Source organism: Condylura cristata, unplaced genomic scaffold (genome assembly GCF_000260355.1).
Source record: "Condylura cristata isolate star-nosed mole 26May11 unplaced genomic scaffold, ConCri1.0 scaffold00019, whole genome shotgun sequence".
NCBI classification, from domain to species: Eukaryota; Metazoa; Chordata; class Mammalia; order Eulipotyphla; family Talpidae; genus Condylura; species Condylura cristata.
Window position 1 is genome coordinate 16,828,570 of NW_004567120.1, and position 18,798 is coordinate 16,847,367.

The 18,798-nt window shown below is 33.9% G+C and overlaps 1 protein-coding gene across 2 annotated transcripts in view; it reads left to right on the forward strand.

Annotated features, from left to right (window-relative positions):
- The window catches only part of COL4A5 (collagen, type IV, alpha 5), a 164,169-nt gene that overhangs the window by 55,642 nt on the left and 89,729 nt on the right, over positions 1 to 18,798 (forward strand). For both annotated transcript variants that reach the window (XM_004685697.2, XM_004685696.2), the window contains exons 5-17: positions 755 to 799; positions 885 to 947; positions 5,923 to 5,976; positions 6,333 to 6,359; positions 8,657 to 8,737; positions 10,485 to 10,547; positions 12,873 to 12,908; positions 12,999 to 13,040; positions 13,192 to 13,284; positions 14,431 to 14,484; positions 14,576 to 14,632; positions 16,229 to 16,273; positions 18,313 to 18,366. In XM_004685697.2, the coding sequence (XP_004685754.1) occupies positions 755 to 799; positions 885 to 947; positions 5,923 to 5,976; positions 6,333 to 6,359; positions 8,657 to 8,737; positions 10,485 to 10,547; positions 12,873 to 12,908; positions 12,999 to 13,040; positions 13,192 to 13,284; positions 14,431 to 14,484; positions 14,576 to 14,632; positions 16,229 to 16,273; positions 18,313 to 18,366 (714 nt within the window). The remainder of the gene's footprint in view (positions 1 to 754; positions 800 to 884; positions 948 to 5,922; positions 5,977 to 6,332; positions 6,360 to 8,656; positions 8,738 to 10,484; positions 10,548 to 12,872; positions 12,909 to 12,998; positions 13,041 to 13,191; positions 13,285 to 14,430; positions 14,485 to 14,575; positions 14,633 to 16,228; positions 16,274 to 18,312; positions 18,367 to 18,798) is intronic.

Consider the following 18,798-nt stretch of genomic DNA (forward strand, 5'->3'; position numbering starts at 1 on the left):
TTCTGAGTCTCCATTTCTTCATTTGACAAAATCCTTGATCTTTGATAACTACCTAACTTTTTGGCACAACTAGATAGTTCAGGCTCATCTTTTCCGTTTCCTTTCAAGATCTGCAATTGACCATGTTTCTTATTCCAGATTCTTTTAAATGAAAAAAATGTAATTTAGCTGCCACTGTCTGAATGTTAGGGGTTCATATTGCTACTGGATTTGTCATTGTTTTGATGTAGACAGAATTAAGACATACGCATTTTTTTAAAAAATATGACTTCATGTTATTACTTTTAGTTGAGATTTGAAATGTGTTTTGCATAGTTATTTTCCCCATAGTCTCAACTGCAGAAAATATTGTCAAACTTGTATTTTTGCTGATCTGACAGGGAAGTTTAATTGAAGAATCTGAGGGGTGATCACATTGATCTCCTCAGGGGCAGATTTATTTTCTGCTTACCTATCTCAATATTCATCATAAACAAACCTGATAGGACAAACATGATAGAACCACTTTGTTAGAGGAGACATTGCATACACTAATCTGCCTTTTCTCACTAAGTGCAGTGATGTCAATGCTCCTTAAAATATGAGTTTCTTAAATAGTTTTCTATAAAAGAGACTTTCAAATATATAATAAGATTTTTTCTATAATCAGAGACATTTTACCCATTTCTCTTCTAAATGTAATTTTCATAATTCGCTTATATAGGACTTTCTTATTGATTGTTATTTGGTTCAATGCATTTACTTCATCTTATAGGGTCCTCCTGGACTTCCTGGATTTCCAGGGACACCGGGTCTTCCTGTAAGTAGGATTCGGCTTCTTATTTTAATTACCCTTAAAAATCTGTCTAAGAGATACAATACATGTGTTATATCCTCTTTTAAAGGGAATGCCTGGTCATGATGGGGCCCCAGGACCGCAAGGTATTCCTGGATGCAATGGAACCAAGGTAAAATTTCTACTTAGTTTTAGATAATATGTTTGATAATGGTGATAGCTATAGTATATACTTGACGGCAATACAGTTTTTGCCTCCAATACAGGTCATTATGACCCTTGCTAAAAGCAACAATAATAAAATGTTTGCTCTGGATTTGTGAGGCTTACATGTGTTCATTTCAGCTGAGCAGTCTTTATACACATATACACATATATGTACCTATATGTATATATATGTGTATATATCTATATACATATAGACACATATATGTATATATGTGTATATATACACACATATACGTGTGTGTGTGTGTATTTATATTACACCATTGTTCATTTTTGTACAGTCTATGCCTTCTCCTCTCAGGTGTAGTCCTCATAAAATTCCTACCACCAATTTGTCAGTGCATCATCACCATAATATTTGATCCCTCTCCCTCCCCCAGCCCTGCAGAATGTCTTTGATTTGTAGTTGCCTGTTAATTTTGTTTATTTATTTTATTATTCTTATTACCTTGGTCCCTTTTTTGGTTCCCTATATTCCTCCTAGAAGTGAAACTATCCCATATTTTTATTTTTTGTAATCCCTTCCAGCTCCATCTATGTTGCTGCAAATGGCATGAATTTATCTTTTTTGATTGTTGAGTAGTATTCCATTGTGTATATATACCATATCTTCTTTATCCATTGTGTATGTATATCACATCTTCTTTATCCAGTGCTCTATTTTTGGGCACTTTTTTTATCTTATCTATTATAAATAGTACTACAAAAAACATAGGGGTTCAGGCCCTCCCTGGTGGTACAACAGGTTAGGGCATAGCACTGCAAGCTAGCCACAGCCACTTCAGTGTGAGTTCAATCCCCTGCCCTGAAGGTGACCCACATAGTGCAGCAGACCTCTCTTGTCTTGCCTGCTGCTCCCTCAGCAATGTATTTCGTTGATCTGACTGCCCTGCTCTCCAGTCTGTCTCTGGTGAATCCTCTCACCGCCCCTGCTCCTCTGACCTGTACTCCAGTTCTGTATGTATAAATAAATAAATCTTAAAAAAAGGGGGTTCAGGTATCCTTCTGAATTAATGTTTTTGTGTTCGTTAGGTAGATTCCTAGGAATGGAATTGCCAGGTCATATGGTATTTCCAGTTTTAGGAACCTCCACACAGCTTTCCATAGTGGTTGGAATAGTTTGCATTCCCACCAGCAGTGTAGGAGATTTCCTTTGTCACCATATCCTTGCCAACATTTGTTGTGCCATGCTCATTGGTATAAGGTGGTATCTCATTGTGGTTTTGATTTGCATTTCGCTGATTATATTTTTTCATATACCTGTCAGGCATTTGTATTTCTCTTTGGAGGAGTGTGTCTTTTTTTTTTTTTTAGCTCTTCTGCCCAATTTTTGACTGGGTTGCTTTTTTTTTTTTTTTTTGAGTCATGTGAGGTGAGCTCTTCGTAGATCTTTTGTTTTCTTTTCCTTCACTTTCTTTGCTTTAGGATATGAGTCTTCAAAGATGTTACTGAGATGTATGCCATTTAGTGTTTTACTTGTACTTTCTTCTATATATATTTATAGTTTCAGATCTTATGTTCAATTCTTTTATCTATTTTGAGTTAGCTTTTGTGCATGGTGTGAGACAGTAGTCTGGTTTCATTCTTTTGCATGTGGTGGTTCAGTTTTTCCAGCACCATTTATTGAACAAACTGTCCTTGCTCTATTTGCTCCTTTGACAAAGATTAATTGTTCATATAGTGTGGCTTTATTTCTGGGTTTTCTATTCATTTCCATTGGACTGCTTTTGTTTCTGTATTATGTTGTTTTAATCATTATGGCTTTGTAGTATAATTTGAAGTCTACAAGTGTAATACCTCCATTCTCCTTTTTAGTCAGGAGAGCTTTGGCTAGTAGAGTTTTTTGTAGCTCCATATGAATTTTATCAGTATTTGTTCTATTTATTTGAAGAATGTCATTGAGATTTTTATCAGTATTGCAATGAGTTTGTAAATTACTTTCAGTAGGATGGCCATTTTAATAATGTCAATTCTTCTAACCCAGGAGCAAGGGATGTTTTTGTATTTCTTTGTGTCTTCTTCTATTCCTTTTAGCCATGTTTTATAATTATAAAGCTTTTTCACCTCTTCTGTTAAGTTTATTCTCAGTTATTTGATTGTTTTGTTGTTTCACTTGTAAATGGGATGGTTTTATTATTTTTTTTCTCTTCAAATTGAGTGTTTGCAGATAGTAAGTCTACCAAATTTTATGTGTTGATTTTGTATACTGCTACTTTACTAAAGTGGCTTATTATTTTTATTAGTTTTTCTGTTGAGTTTTTAGGGTTCACTGTATGTATATTATCTTATCATCTGCAAACAGTGATAGTTTTATTTCTTTTTCTATTTGAATTCCTTGTATGTCTTTCTCTTTTCTTACTGCTCTGGCTAGGACTTCCATCCAGTATTATACTGAAAAACATTGGTGAGATTAGACATCCTTGTCTTGCTCCTGATCTTAAAGGAAAGGTTTTCATCTTTTTACCTTTGAAGATAATATTGGTTATGGGTTTATCATAAATGGCTTTTATTGTGTTAAGGTTTGTTCCTTGTATCCTGAGAATTTCAAGGGACTTCCTCATAAATGGATGTTGAACTCTGTCAGATACTTCTCAATATCTATTGATTTGATCACATGCCTTTTATTTTTCTTTTTATTGATGTGTTGGATTACATTAATTGATTTTTGGGCATTGAACCATCCTTGTTCCCCTGGAATAAATCCCCCTTGGTTGTGGTGCATTATCTTTTTGATGCATTATTGGATTCTGTTAGCTAGGATTTTTTTTAAGGATTTTTGCATCAGTGTTCATTGGGGTGACTGGCCTTTAATTTTCTTTTTCTGTGTTGTATTCGTTCGGTTTTGGTATTAGTGTAATGTTGGCTTCATACAGTATATTTGGCAGTATTCCTTCTTTCTCAGTTTTTGAAAAAGTTTGTGTAGAATAAGCACTAGATAATTTTTCAACCTTTGGGAGAATTCATTTGTGAAGCCATCTGTTCCAGGCTTTTTTTTTTTTTTTTTTTTTTTTTTTGGTGGGGGGGAGGTTTTGATTGCATGTTCAATTTCAGTGCTTGTAATTGATACGTTCAGTGCTTGTAATTGTTCTATTTCTCCTTTATCTAGCTTTGGATGATTATACAGTTATAGGAATTTGTCTATATCTTCTCAATTGTTGAAATTGCATAGAAATGTTTGTAGTGATCTTTGACTATTTTTTTGATTTTTGCTGACTCTGTTGTAATTTCTCCTCTTTGTTTATGAGCCTAGTGATTTAGTGATTTGTGTTTTCTCCGTTTTTTTTTTTTTTTCTTTGTGAGCCTGGCTAGAGGTTTATCTATTTTGATTATTTTTTGGAATCACCAACTTTGGTTTTGTTGATCTTTTCAATTGTTTTAGATTTCGATTTCATTTATTTCTCATTTGATTTTTATTTCTTTTCGTCTAGTAGCTTTTGGCTTTTTGTAGTTCCTTGAGATGGGATATGATGATGTTTCTTTGATTTCTTTTTTGTTTCTAGTTGAGGAAATCAGGTCCAGTAATGTTAGTTTACTTGGTATATTGTATGTCAAAGTAGACTACATTCTTTTGCCTGATTTGATTGTCTGTTACTTGCCAAAGTTTTAAATTTTAAGACCAAATACATCTACAATGAGTGTAGTATGCTATATGGTTAAAGGAATCTCCTTTTTTTTTCTCTTTGTAAAGTAGTACCTTAGCAACTCTTATGATTTGTTTGTTTTTGAGGCCCCAGTTATGTACACAACGATTTTTAGTGAATTTGTTATATATACTTTAAGATTATATGGTTTATTTTATTTCTTCATTGTGCACCAAATTGAATGAACCCTTGAGATGGAACTAGAATATATGGGTTTTTGTGTTTTCTGTCTTTTAAACTTGATGTTCAGATCACTATCTTGTCTCTAGACCCACTCTTTCTGTGTGTAAAATTAATAGAGGGAGGGGTTTGGAAATAATAACTTAAAGGCATACAGGTGTATGTGTATTTACTCTTTCTAACCTGTGATAAGAATGTTTCTGGAATTATTATGGCACACAGGTACTTGAAAGGAGGTTCTTCTTCAACAATTTTATCTTTTGTTTTCCAAACCACTCACTTTACAATAGTGACTAAAAAAAAAAAAAATTGGTACTTGGAAAACATAATGACCTGAAAATTTTAGAACTATTTAAAAAAAAGATTTATTTATTTATGCATACAGAACTGGGGTACAGGCCAGAAGTGCAGGGGAGGTGAGAGAATTCACCAGAGACAGAGTGGGGAGCAGAACAGGCAGATTAATGAAATGCACTGCTGAGGGGAGCAGCAGGCGGATCAGCAGAGGTCTGCCACACCATGTGGGTCATTTCCCTGACTGGGGATCCAGCGTGTGCTGCAGTGGCTATTTACAGCTTCATAGTGCTGTACTTTCACTCACTGGAACACCTTATTTTTATTACTGTTGTCTTGGTGATATTAATGGTGTTCTTTCTTACCATCTTGTCCTCTTTACAAAAATAATTTGAAATAGTTTACAATGAAAGAAAAGTGTAATAATAGTTAAAATAAGTGTCAATATTATATATGGCCAGAAAATTGAGGGAAATCATTTGACTATTAAATGTGATGATGGTCAGAAATATGTGGTGTGATTTGTCTCAAAATGGATTTCTTAGAAGAAAATGACTGCAATAAAAGTACATTTTCCTTTATTTCTGGTTGGGATTGATGAGTAGTGATAAAAGAATCTTAGATGGTGGAATAGGTATAGATAGTTGATATTGAAACAATTGGAAAGTAAAGGCTAATGAATTTATGGTAATTTGTCATATTTCAAAATGGCTTTTGCACAATTTTTTCAATAATAATTGTTTGTTGGTTATAGTTATGCTTTTTATCTTGTTCCTTCATGTTCTTTATTTTAACTCCTTCTAGGGAGAACGTGGATTCCCAGGCAGTCCCGGTTTTCCTGGTTTACAGGGTCCCCCAGTAAGTCAGAAAATTTGTGATTGCAATGAACACAGGAATCAAAATAAGAAAGGAAAGTGTAGAAGATGAACTTGATCTCTTTCTGTGGATCAAAGTAGTGCCATTTAAATACTAAAGACACATTTTTTTTAAAGTTGGTATTACAGTTCTCTGCTGGATAAAAGCAGGGATTCTATGGTATTTCATATACATGTCATCTCATGTATGTATGTGTGTGTGTCATCTCTAAGTATCCTAAGATACATTCTATTAGAATTACCTTATAGTAGTAATCTACTCAATTTGAACTATATTTGGGAAACATGTTTTTTTTACTTGAGCCCCTCATAAAAAATTACTTTTCTTTCTAATAATAGGGACCTCCTGGGATCCCAGGTATGAAGGTAAGTATCTCATACTGGGAAGGTAAAAATTTGAATAAAACATTTGAAAAGCCTGCATCTTCAATTAGATAATGACTCTCAATTTTGTCTTAAAATTGATACTTGTAGAAGTTGTACAGGTATACATTTGCAAGCTCTCCTTTGTTCACATGCTTCAGTCTTCATGTTACTCCATTTTTGTACAATTGACCATCTGCTCCCTATAGAAATACTTTACTGAATTTTCTTCTGCATCTTTTGTCATTCTTCAATCTTGTATGCAAGCTCCTGTGTTCTGTCAGATATCAGGACACAGTCATGACCCCTTCTAGCAATTTTATTAATGCTTGCAATATTGGTTACTATCTAGTTACTGAATACCTACATTTATATCTCTAGAATGGACTTTTCTTCACAGTTAGATACATATGTTAAGCTGACTCGACAACTACACGCAAATATCCCCAGACATATAAATTAGCATGTTCAGAGGTAACCTATATCCTCAAAGAAACCAGTTACTTCCTCTTAATTTCCCCACATCTAAAATTCACACCGCTAAGTATTATGTATACTTTTATGAGTCTAAAACAAAACTAAATACTGTTAGTTTTGATTGTAAATGTATCTTAAATTCATGTACATTTCTCTATCTTCACTGCTACCATGCTATTCATAATGTCTCATCTGGGCTACTGTAAGTCTTCTAACTAGTATCTTTTTTCACTACTACCCCCATCTTTCCAGCTTGATATATTCTCTATAATGCAACCAAGAATAATCTTTTAAAAACCTAAATCGATAATTTGGTTTATCTGCTTTATAATCTCTCAAGAATTTTCCAACTGCTTCTAAGATAAACTCTACATTCTTTTTTTTTTTTTTTAAATAATATAATAGTGGGCCCTCCCTGGTGGCACAGCAGGTTAAAGCACGGCACTAAGAAGCTTAATCCACTTCTGCATGAGTTCGATCCCTGCCTGTCCCGGAGGTGATCAACATGGCGGCAGACCTCTCCTGACCCGCCTGCTGCTCCCCTCAGCAGTGTAATTCATCAATCTGCCTGTTCTGCTCCCCATTCTGTCCCTGGTGAATCCTCTCACCCTCCGCATCTCTGGCCTGTACCCCAGTTCTGTATGAATAAATAAATAAATCTTTAATAATAATAATAATAATATAATAGTTTATTTTACATCATTTTGTACATATTTTTTCCATCTCAATTGTAATCCCCATGGGTTTCCCATCACCAAGTCACCCATGTGCCATCACCATAGTCCAGCGCACTTCCCTCCCCTTCAGCTCTACATTCTTTTTCATAACCTGTAAGACCTGTATGTGGTTATCCTGTTGTATTCTCAGCTTCATAATTAAACCAATAATTAAACCAGCTTTATAATTAAATACCGTTGTCACACCAGTCACACAGGTCTGCATTATTTAAATATGTAAACTCTTCCTTTTGAGTCCTGTGTATAAGCTGTTTACACTTGCAAATATTATCTTCCCATTTTCAGCTGGTCATATTCTTTAGATCTCAGTCGAATGTTACCTTCACAGATTGCCCTTCTTTGACTAATGAAACAAATTTCCTACACTATTTCTTTTTAAAAAATATGTTTGAGGTAAGATATTGTATAAATTTCAGATATGCAAACATGTTAATTTTATATATTTTGTGATTGCCACTATAGCAATAATTTACACTGTTATCACATCACATAGTTATTGATTTTTAAAATCCTCCGTGATTTTTTTAGAATGTACAATGTTGTTTTTACTTTGTAACTCTTAATAGAAAATTTTGTAATTTCTATATTTATATATTATGAGCTGCATTTTCCCAGTATGTTGTTACTGCTATGAGCATTGTTACATTCTTGACTGTGGAGTAACCTTGGCCTAACACCATTCTTGGGAAATATTAATATATATTTTTAAAAATATTATAGTTTATTTTTACATCATTTTGTGCATTTTTCCATTTCAGTTGTAATCCCCATGGGCTTCCTATCACCAAATCACCCATGTGCCATCACCATAGTCTAGTGCAGGGAAATATTAATATTTAATGTTGCTTTTTTAAATGAATGAGTAGCTGAATAGGCATTTAACAAATTAACTTACTTTAGTGTACTCTGGCCACTTTCTTATTTTCCTTTAAATGGTAAATTTGTTAATGTTAATTACTGAGGCTAATTACTAATCTTCCAGGATGCTTATGTGACATATTGGATTCTCAGATTAGTTTTTGTGATCTTGCCAGTTTTCTTGCATCATCACTGTTACTTACAATTTCCTTTGATGGTTTCTTTTAGGGAGAACCTGGTAGTATAATTATGTCATCGCTGCCAGGACCAAAGGGTAATATAGGATATCCAGGTCCTCCTGGAATACAAGTAAGCATCCACTGACTTTATTTTTATATTGATTCACTTTTTATTATATTTAAATCATATCACAGGAACACTTTTTTCTTTTTAGATTTTAATATCCTCTATCTTTGTTTATAGAAATTATCAACTGAAATATAGTAGACATTGCATGTACCTTATACCTAAAATAAAATAAAATTGGGCCAGAGTGAATTTTAAGAAGCATTACTTTATTCTTTTGTCTTTCTCTCCATTTTCCCTGGAAATTTTGTTTTGGGGTTTGGCAGCAGAAATAGGCATCTTATTTTTAATTTTGTGCCATGGGGATCAGTAAAGGCGTAGGGGTAGTCCTGATAATTATAAGTGGTCTGATTAACATATGATTAGAAGTCATATGTTTCCCATTTAAGGTACTAAGATGTGTAATTTGAAACAATATCAGTTATACATAATATTTGAACATATTTTGAAGACAGAATATTATTTATGCTTGGTTGAGCTTAAGTGTAATTTTAAAAAAGGATTTATAATAGCCCATAGATAACATGCATAGGGCTAGAAATAACCTTTGAGTATTTATAGATTAGGAGGTCAGTTTGTTAAGGTTCATATTTCACAAGGATTGATTCATTTGTCAAAAGTAAACATTAGTGTTTTCTAGTACCTGATCACTGAGATTCAATGTCATTACCTCTCTCCTTATTCTGTACTTGACATCACCCCCCATTTTTCCTTATGTACTCTGAATCTTGTCATTAATATTTTATAAGATCTTATGATGTAATATTTGAAAATACAACAGAATACATGTAAAATATATGTTCGTTACGAAGCATAACTATCAGGGGAACATCTATGAACTCCAAACAAACTTTAACATTAGAATATTATAGATAATTTCAATTAACCTGTGGTTTTGGGGCAACTCTACTTTTCTGTATTCTCCTAAGATATAATTATTATCCTGAGTTTTCCATCATTCATAAAAATAGTTGTATTACATGGGCATATATCTTTAATAAATATAATATTATTTTGCTTTCAAAATAAATATTTATGTAGTTTTCTGCAACTTTTTCTACTTGATATGCTAAGATTCACCCATATTATTGTAAGTGGCTTAGTTTATTCAGTTTCAATTCCATATAGTATTCTATTGTCTGAACATACTACAGTTGTTTCCTTAATCTTTTTTTGGGGGGAGGTATTTACTTTGTTTTGGGATTTTTAAAAAGAATTACTAAATAATCCAGGTTTTAAACCTAGATATAGAATTGCTGGACCTCAGGGAATTCACATTTTCAATTTTTTATGATGCCAAATTATTTTCCATACTAGTTGCATCATTTCATTATCTTTTATCCCGGTTGTGCACATTTCCTTTTCTGTCTGAAACCTTATTTTTTTTTAATTACAAAATTAGAGAAACTATCTTGAAATTAGTAGCCTTTCCCTCCCCATTTGCAGTTCAAAAAACCCCACTATATTGCATCTTTATTACTTTATAAAATGTCCTTATTATGTGTTTGTCCTCCATTTGTTAATTATCATTTTAAAAGATAAGTTTTCTAAAAGCTACATTCATTTTGTGTAGTTGAATTTCTTTCATTCTTGAGTATTTTAAAATTCCACTTAGAATACCACAGAATTAGTGAATCAAAGGACAGCATTCTAGCAATTACTTCAGTTTACATTTTCATTTATTTAGTTATTTTTATGACACAGTGAAGGCTATTTTTACTTATCCTTTTCTTTATTTCCTTTATAACAGGGTCCATCTGGTCCCACTGGTATACCAGGGCCAATTGGTCCCCCAGGACCACCAGGTTTAATGGTAAGCTTCCTTCTGTAATTTCACTTCTCCCTTTCTTTTAATTTCTTTCTCAAGTACTATTTATAGATACTTGAAAGTATAATGCAATTTCAGTGTTTATATTTTATAACTTTTTTTATTCATGGGATATTTGGACTGTTATGGTAAAATATATTTTCCAAATGGTGTACAAAAGTAAGGTATACAAAATAAAAATTTTTAATAAATTATTTTGTTTTTTACCTCTTGATTTGTCAGTGTTGAAGTCAATTCTGGCCATCTCATCAAGTGTTCTAAGGCATTCTTTAAGTCATCTGTTGAACCTGTCTCTATTAATTTCTGTTTTCTCTTCAAAAGACATGAAAACATGTGTTCACCAAAAAATCTGCTCTTATTTCTTAGGGGCCTGTGATAAAATAGTAGGATTGGTATGGGTAGTGTATCAGTTTGCCATGGGATAAAGATTTGTATAAGCCAGGAGTGAAGTACAAAGTTTGAAAAACCCCGAATTTTCAAATAGTTGTTTTACTTTTACCCTGGGATCAATCATATTTCCTATTCTAATAAAATCTAAGTAGCTTTACTCCTGAAATACTTAGATTTCATTCAGTTCATGTTTTGGACTGAGACCTTTGCTGTTGTCTTCTTAAAATGGCAAGAAAATTGTACTTCACTCAAAGCAATTTTTCATGTGCCACTCTATCTCTCATCTACCATATATTTAAGTGACAGTTTTCATTATACCTTTATAGATTGTACATTTTTGCTTGTGACAATTGGCCTTCTATTCTTGAGTGAAGGAAATAACATTTGGTAAATACTGGATGAATCTACCAGAAAAGATTGTGATTTCTGCTTTCCTGCAATTTTGGGGGAGAAGTTTAAAAACCCTTTTCTTTTAGTTATAATGTCCAGCAAAGTATGATTCTAGACTATAGCACTTTTTTTCTAACATTGTTGTTACAACATTTGTATATATTAGGTTGTGTTGTTCGACCTTGAATTTTCTTAATTCTTGTAGCCACATAACTGATTTATTGTACATTTCCTTTAAATTAATCACCTGATTCAACAGAGCAGTGTTAAAAATACTACTTCTAGGAATCTACCCAAGGAACACAAAAACAATAATTCCAAAGGAAATCTGCACTTTTATGTTTATTGCATTACCTTTTACAATAGCTAGGGTATGGAAACAACCTAAGTGCTCAAAAACAGATGAGTGGATCAAGATGTGGTATATATGGAGCACTACTCCGTGATATAAACTCATGTAATTTGTATCAACATGGATGGAGCTGGAAGGGATTATGCCAAGCAAAATAAACCAGAAAGAGAAAGACAAATATCAGATGATATCACTTATATGTGGAATATAGAGAAACCAAACAGGGTCCATTAAAGCCAAACTAACAGCGAACACAGAAAACTGACTATAAAACAAAGACTACCAGAAGCAGATGTGGAGGGGGTGAAAGCACAATAAACTATACCTACCTGAGGGGAAAATTCTGTATTGTCAAAATATTGAAAAAAAATGTAAAACAATAGTGCTTAACTTAAAAAAAAGGTAAAGAAATTCAAGGTACAAAGTCTAAGTAAATAGGTCCATGTTTAAGTAAATAGGTCCATTGAGGTCCATTAGATTTTATAAATCTAAAAATAAATATGGGCCCTCCCTGGTGGCGCAGCGGGTTAAAGCACTGCACTGAGAAGCTAAAGCCACTTCCGCATGAGTTCGATCCCCGCCTGCCCCGGAGGAGACCACATGGCGAGCGACAACTCTCCTGACCTGCCCGCTGCTCCCCTCAGCAGTGTACTTCATAGATCTGCCTGTTCTGCTCCCCATTTTGTCTCTGGTGAAGCCTCTCACCGCCCCTGAGCCTCTGGCCTGTACCCCAGTTCTGTATGTACAAATAAGATAAAAATTTTTTTAAAAAATCCTGTTTAAAAAATAAATTAATAAATATGTTATTTAAAACTAGAGCACTAATTGCCTAATGGTATCTAAGTTTATAATTCGAATATGAAATATTTACATGTTTGTTGAAGTTAACTTTTGTGTTGATATTGACACTTTCTGCATTGATTATGTTACCCTCTGCCTTTATCCATACTGTGCCATTTTCCTCCTGCCTATTTGTGCCTTGTTGCCAAAAATTTTCACATTCACTTAGTTTGTCTTAATCAATTTGTGCGTGGTTCTCTGATTATAGGGCAATGAGAAAAAGCAAAAAAAAAATTAGTTGAAGGGACTTTTCAGTTCTCATATTTTATGAAATTAGATAGTTTTTAGTAAGCATATTAATATAATATTTTCCACCTTTCTGCTTCTTATCTTCCTAGGGTCCTCCTGGTCCACCAGGACTTCCAGGACCAAAGGTAATTTTATTTTTCTTTGTATCTGTTCTTTAGTATGAATTCCTTTTGCTATTGTCAATGAGATTTCTAAACGGACACCTCTCTCTTTAGGGCAATATGGGCTTAAATTTCCAGGGACCCAAGGGTGAAAAGGTAAGTAAAAAAACAGTTGATATTTTAGCCACCAGCTTTCCTTTTCATATTCATTTGAATTTCTTTTTCCTTCATTCAACTGACTTAGCTTACATGCCGCATTGTCAGTGTAAACAATAAAGTGTCACTTTTTATTTTATATTGCAAACAGGGTGAACAAGGTCTTCAGGGCCCCCCTGGGCCACCTGGGCAAATCAGTGAACAGAAAAGAACAACTGATGTAGAGTTTCAGAAAGGAGATCAGGTGAGTATATGGAGAGGAAATCAACAAAATCTTGCTGTGAGTGGTATTCCGTTAAAAAGCATTGTAAGCTACAATGTGGTTATGTGTCAATATATTTTAAAAATAAAGGTTTGAGATAATTATATTTTTTAAAACTTCCATTGAGATATAATTTGCATACCATGTAAATCACCCATTTACAGTGTACAATTCCATTATTTTAGTATATTCACAGAGTATAAAAACCACCACTACAATCTTATTTTGAAATCTTCTCATCATCCCCCTCCTAAAACCCATACCTATTAGTTGTCATTTCCCATTTTCCCCCAAGCTCTCCAGCCATAGGCAACCTATTAATCTATTTTTGACTCTATACATTTGCCTGTTTTGGATATTTTATATATAACTGAGATCATACAATGTCTAGTTTTCTTTGTCTGACTTCTTTTACTTCGTATAGTATTTTCAAGTTTATCCATGCTGTGTCAATTAGCAGTACTTCTTTTTCATGACTGACTAATATTCCTCTGTGTATGTATTATTCCATATTTTGTTTATCCGTTCATCAATTGATGTACAGTTGAATATTTCTGGTTATTATGAATAATGCATTTGTCTACAAAATTGTATAAAATAGTCATTATCTTAGATGACTATGTTCTCTACATTTCACTGATATGCCAGGAGAAAAATAGTATTACTCTATAAGCCCTTATATTGTTCTTAAAAACAGTTATCTGATGCCTTGATTGTATGTACTAAGGTGTATGTAGTGATCAACAGAGTGTGTACATTATTATTTCATTTTAAATACTCATAAATATTAAGAATAAAGGAGAAATTGTACTGAAACTCTATTATTATGGATTAAGCCATTTAATTTTTTGACAAAATGTGTGCTATATAGCCCTCAAATTTCCTAGTTTTTGGTATTTTTGTATTTATAAAATATTTTATAATATTACAAATCATTAATACTTCTCAGTTTCCCTTATTATTTACTATAAAATTGACTTGTGCATGCACTAAAAAATGATGTAAAAAATGATGGCTCTTGTTCTTTTGCCTATGGATTTCAACTTTGAATTAGAAACATCCCATTATCTTTGACTGTACTACATGAGTCTACATAACATTGCTTTCCCTTTCCTTACTACTCCTTAGGGGCTTCCTGGTGACCCAGGCCCTCCTGGACCTCCAGGGACACCTGGTCCTCCAGTAAGTAACCAAAAATGCTTCCATATCATTTAATATAACTTGGTATTGATACACAGTACTCCATGATACAAAATTATTTTTGTGTGTACAGGGCCCTCCCGGTTGTGTGAAAGGTGAAAAGGGTGAGCAAGGGGAACCAGGCAAAAGAGTAAGTGTTATGACTACTAATATTCTTTGTAAAGTTTTTGTTTTTTTATTTATCTTTATTAAATTAATACTGGTTGGCAACACTGTGTGAGTTTTAGGATTACAGCTTTATCCCACCATGTCTACCACCAAATTTCTAATAATGCTCTGCTAACATCTCCCTGTTCCTCCCACTCTGCACTTCCTTCATTGCTTTCATTGTTGTCAGTCTAAGGTTTCTTTTAATTTATTTATCCTACATATAGGTGAAATCATCGGGTATTTGTCTTTTTTTTACTTATTTTGTTTATCTTGATCCCCTGACGTTCCATCCATGTTGTGCCAAGTAGCAATGTTTCATCTTTTTTTTATAGTTGAACAATATTCCATTGTGTATACACAATATATATGTATTCATTTGTATATTATGCACATAAACATATATAGATGTATATACAGAATATCTTCTTTATCCTATCATCAATGAACATTTAAATTGTCTCCTTATCTTGTTCATTTTGAATAGTGCTACAATGAACATATCTTTTAGAATTAGTGTTTTATGTTCTTTGGTAGATGCCACAAGATCCATATGCTGTATCATATTGGTGATCTAACCTTAATTTTTTAAGGAACTTCTATTCTGTGTTTTATAGAGGCTTTACCATTCCCACCAACAGTATAGACTTTTTTTTTAGTATCTTTTGTGTCCTTTTCATATAGTCTCTTGTCACAGGTATGAGGTGATATTTCATTGTGGTTTTAATTTGTATATCTCTAATAATAAGTGATGAGAACACTTTATTTTTCATGTGCCCGTTAGGCCTCTGTATGTCTTTGAGAAGTGAGTGTTCAGATCTTTTGCCTGATTTTTTTGACTGGATTTTTTGTTTTGTGATGTTGAATTGTATGAGTTCTTTATATATTTTGAATTTCTTTTTTTGAGATTTATTTATTTATGCATACAAGAGCTGGGGTGCAGGCCAGAGGTATGGATGGGGGTTTGGGGAGAAGATTTATCAGAGACAGAGTGGGGAGAAGAATAGGCAGACCCACTGAAATACACTACTGAGGGGAGCAGCAGACGGGACAGGAGCGGTTTCTTTCACTGTACAGAAGTATTCTAGTTTGATGTAGTCCCATTTATTTTTGCTTTTGCTTCCCTTATCATTGGAATCAAGTCCCCAAAGACATCACTGAAGCCAATGTTATGGGCAGTTTTGCCTATATTTTCTTCTATGTATTTTATGGTTTCAAAATCTTTCACCTAAGTCTTTAGTTAATTTTTGTATATGGCCTAATTTCATTCTTTTGCATGTGCCTGTCCTATTTTCTCAATACTATTTCTTGAGAAGACTTTTCTTTCCTTCATTATATGCTCTTTGCTCCTTTGCTGTAAATCAAATTCATGTATATGCAAAATAATTGAGCATTAATGTGAGTGTGGTGTTTTATACTTTCCTCCTTAATTTTAGTTTCAGTGACTAAAAATTTGTAACTGACACCATCATATTTATCTATTACAATACCTTAAGAAGTCTATTAATGTAGTCCAAAAAAAGAATAAAGCACTTCCTAAATAGTAAATTTACATTCTTGCATTTCTGTGAACCTATAGGGTAAACCAGGAAAAGATGGAGAGAATGGCCAACCAGGAATTCCAGTGAGTAGCCAATCACCCACCTTGCAATTGGCAGTATTTGTACATGGTGGTAGAAAAATGAGATAGCAAAAAGAGGTTTAGTTTTAGAAATCATTTAAATGAATGAAAATTATGTTTCCTTTCACTTTTAGATGTAATTTTTTTTAAGACTTATCTGTGCGTACAGAACTGGGGTACAGGCCAGAGGTGCAGGGGTGGTGAGAGGATTCACCAGAGACAGAGTGGGGAGCAGAACAGGCCGGCTGACGAAGTACACTGCTGAGGGGAGCAGCGGGCGGGTCAGGAGAGATCTGCTGTGCCATGTGGGTCAGCTCTGGGGCAGGTGGGGAAGTGGCTTTAGCTTCTTAGTGTTGTTCTTTAACCCACTGCGCCACCAGGGAGAGCCTGTAAATTTGTTTTTAAGTGAAATTTATTGATATGTATTTGTATATAGTAAAATGAGCCACTTTTAGCATACAAATCTGTGTATTTTAATAAATGTATAACTGCTTCTACAATCAACGAACAGTTGCATCACCTTTGCAAGTTCCTTCATGTTTTTTGTGTCCTTTCCCCTGCTCCCATCTTGTCACTAGCAACAGCTGATCACTTTTCTATGCCTATATATATTCCCTATTCCAGAATATCATATATTTGAGTCATATTTTTAAAGCCTTTTGAATCAGTATTTTTTCATTTAGCACAATACATTGAACTGTAAATTATTAGTTCATTTCTTTATATTTCCATGTAGCTTTTCATTATATTGATGTTTCAAGTTTTATTTATGATCCATTGAAGGATATTTTGTCTGTTTCTGGTTTGGGCCATATATTAAAACTGGTATAAGCATTCACATAAAATTTTTGCGTGTCAACACAAGTTTTGTCAGTAAAAATATTGACAGGTAATTCTAATTACTATAAGACAAGAAGAAAATAAAATCATGTGAGTTCAAGAACATTATTTCAAGTGGATCCAGTGCCAAGAGTACACATAGTAGATGTCAAAAGAAGTTTTCAAGAACAAGTAGAAAACTTGATGTAATACGGATTGTAATCCCAAGGAAAGGAATATCTTTTTTTTTTTAATAATTTACTTATGGGATGCAGGCCAGAAGTATGGGGGTGGGGTGGAGAAGAGGGTGAGAAGATTCGCCAGAGACAGAGCAGGGAGCAGAACAGGCAGTTTGACTGAAATACACTGCTGAAGGGAGCAGCGGGCGGGTCAGGAGAGGTCTGCCACACCGTGTGGGTCACCTCCCTGGCTGGGGATTGAACTTGTACTACAGTGACTGTGGTAGGTTCATAGTGCTGTGCTTTAACCTGTTGTGCCACCAGGGAGGGCGGAAAGGAATATGTTTTAACAGACTGGAAGTTAAAAGTAATATAATCAGATAAACTGGTTTCACTGTGATTTTGCTAACAGTCCTCAACTTAAAAACTCTAAGTTCACAAATAACTTAAACATATGAGATAGTATGAGGGGAGGTAAACTCGGGGCTTTGGTTTCTGGCTTCTTTTGGAACCATTGGTCTTTGTTTCATGATTTAGGCAGTCATGTTATTCAATAATTGCCTCTGATTGTTTACCACAGATACCCTGGGGGAAATGGCTTTTCTCTGTACATTTAGAGCTCATGTCAGGTGAAATAGATAGTCTTGCAAATGAGGTCTCTTTGGTAACCAACAGCCCATTCAGATAATCATAATTATCTGGAATTGGAGCTTTGAACAACCCAACCTGTACTTTCTCTTTCCCTTTTAACTGTTGCTGGTTTTAAACTTGATTGTGAGCTGCTAGTTTTCAAGGCTACTGAGGAGTTAAGCACTGGTGATAGAAATAAAGCAAGTTAAAATGCTGCAAAACTTTGATTTTTACCAAGATTCAGCCCCCACTTTTTAGCAAAGGCTCCTGGGTTGTTGGGAGTCTTGTTTAATTTCCGAGTTCTAAACGAATTGGCTAATCACTTTTGCTGGTGTTTTTGTTTTTATGGAGAAGGGGATTTTAGAGGTAATTGCTCCATCAATACCTCATGTCATTGTCTTCTGTGTTTTAAAGGGTTTGCCTGGTGATCCTGGTTACCCTGGTGCACCGGGAAAGGATGGAGAAAAGGTAAGAATTTTAATATTGTGAAATGACTGGTTGTATTTTAGTTAACATTTTTTCTCTCTCCCAAGTTTGCATTATAAAGGAAAATGTTCCAAATAACTAGCTTTTATATTCAGAACAAACTTCTGTCCTTATTTTGGTATTTCTCCCTTCTCTTTAGTACTACTTTCTCAGTATTTATATTCATTATCCAATATAATGTATTAAAAGATATAGTTCATGTATTAAAAGATATATGAAAAGTTCTTTAACCTTGGCATTTCTACTGTGACAAATTGGTACCTTTACCTTCAGCACTATTAATGAAGCTTCTGTTTGCTAGAGAAGGGACTTAGCATTGTTTTAGTGAGGTTCAAATACAAAAAAGACATAGCTCTGAATTTAGAATGTCTCCTCTATGCACTTCCATTCTCTATGCAATCGTTGTCTGGAAGT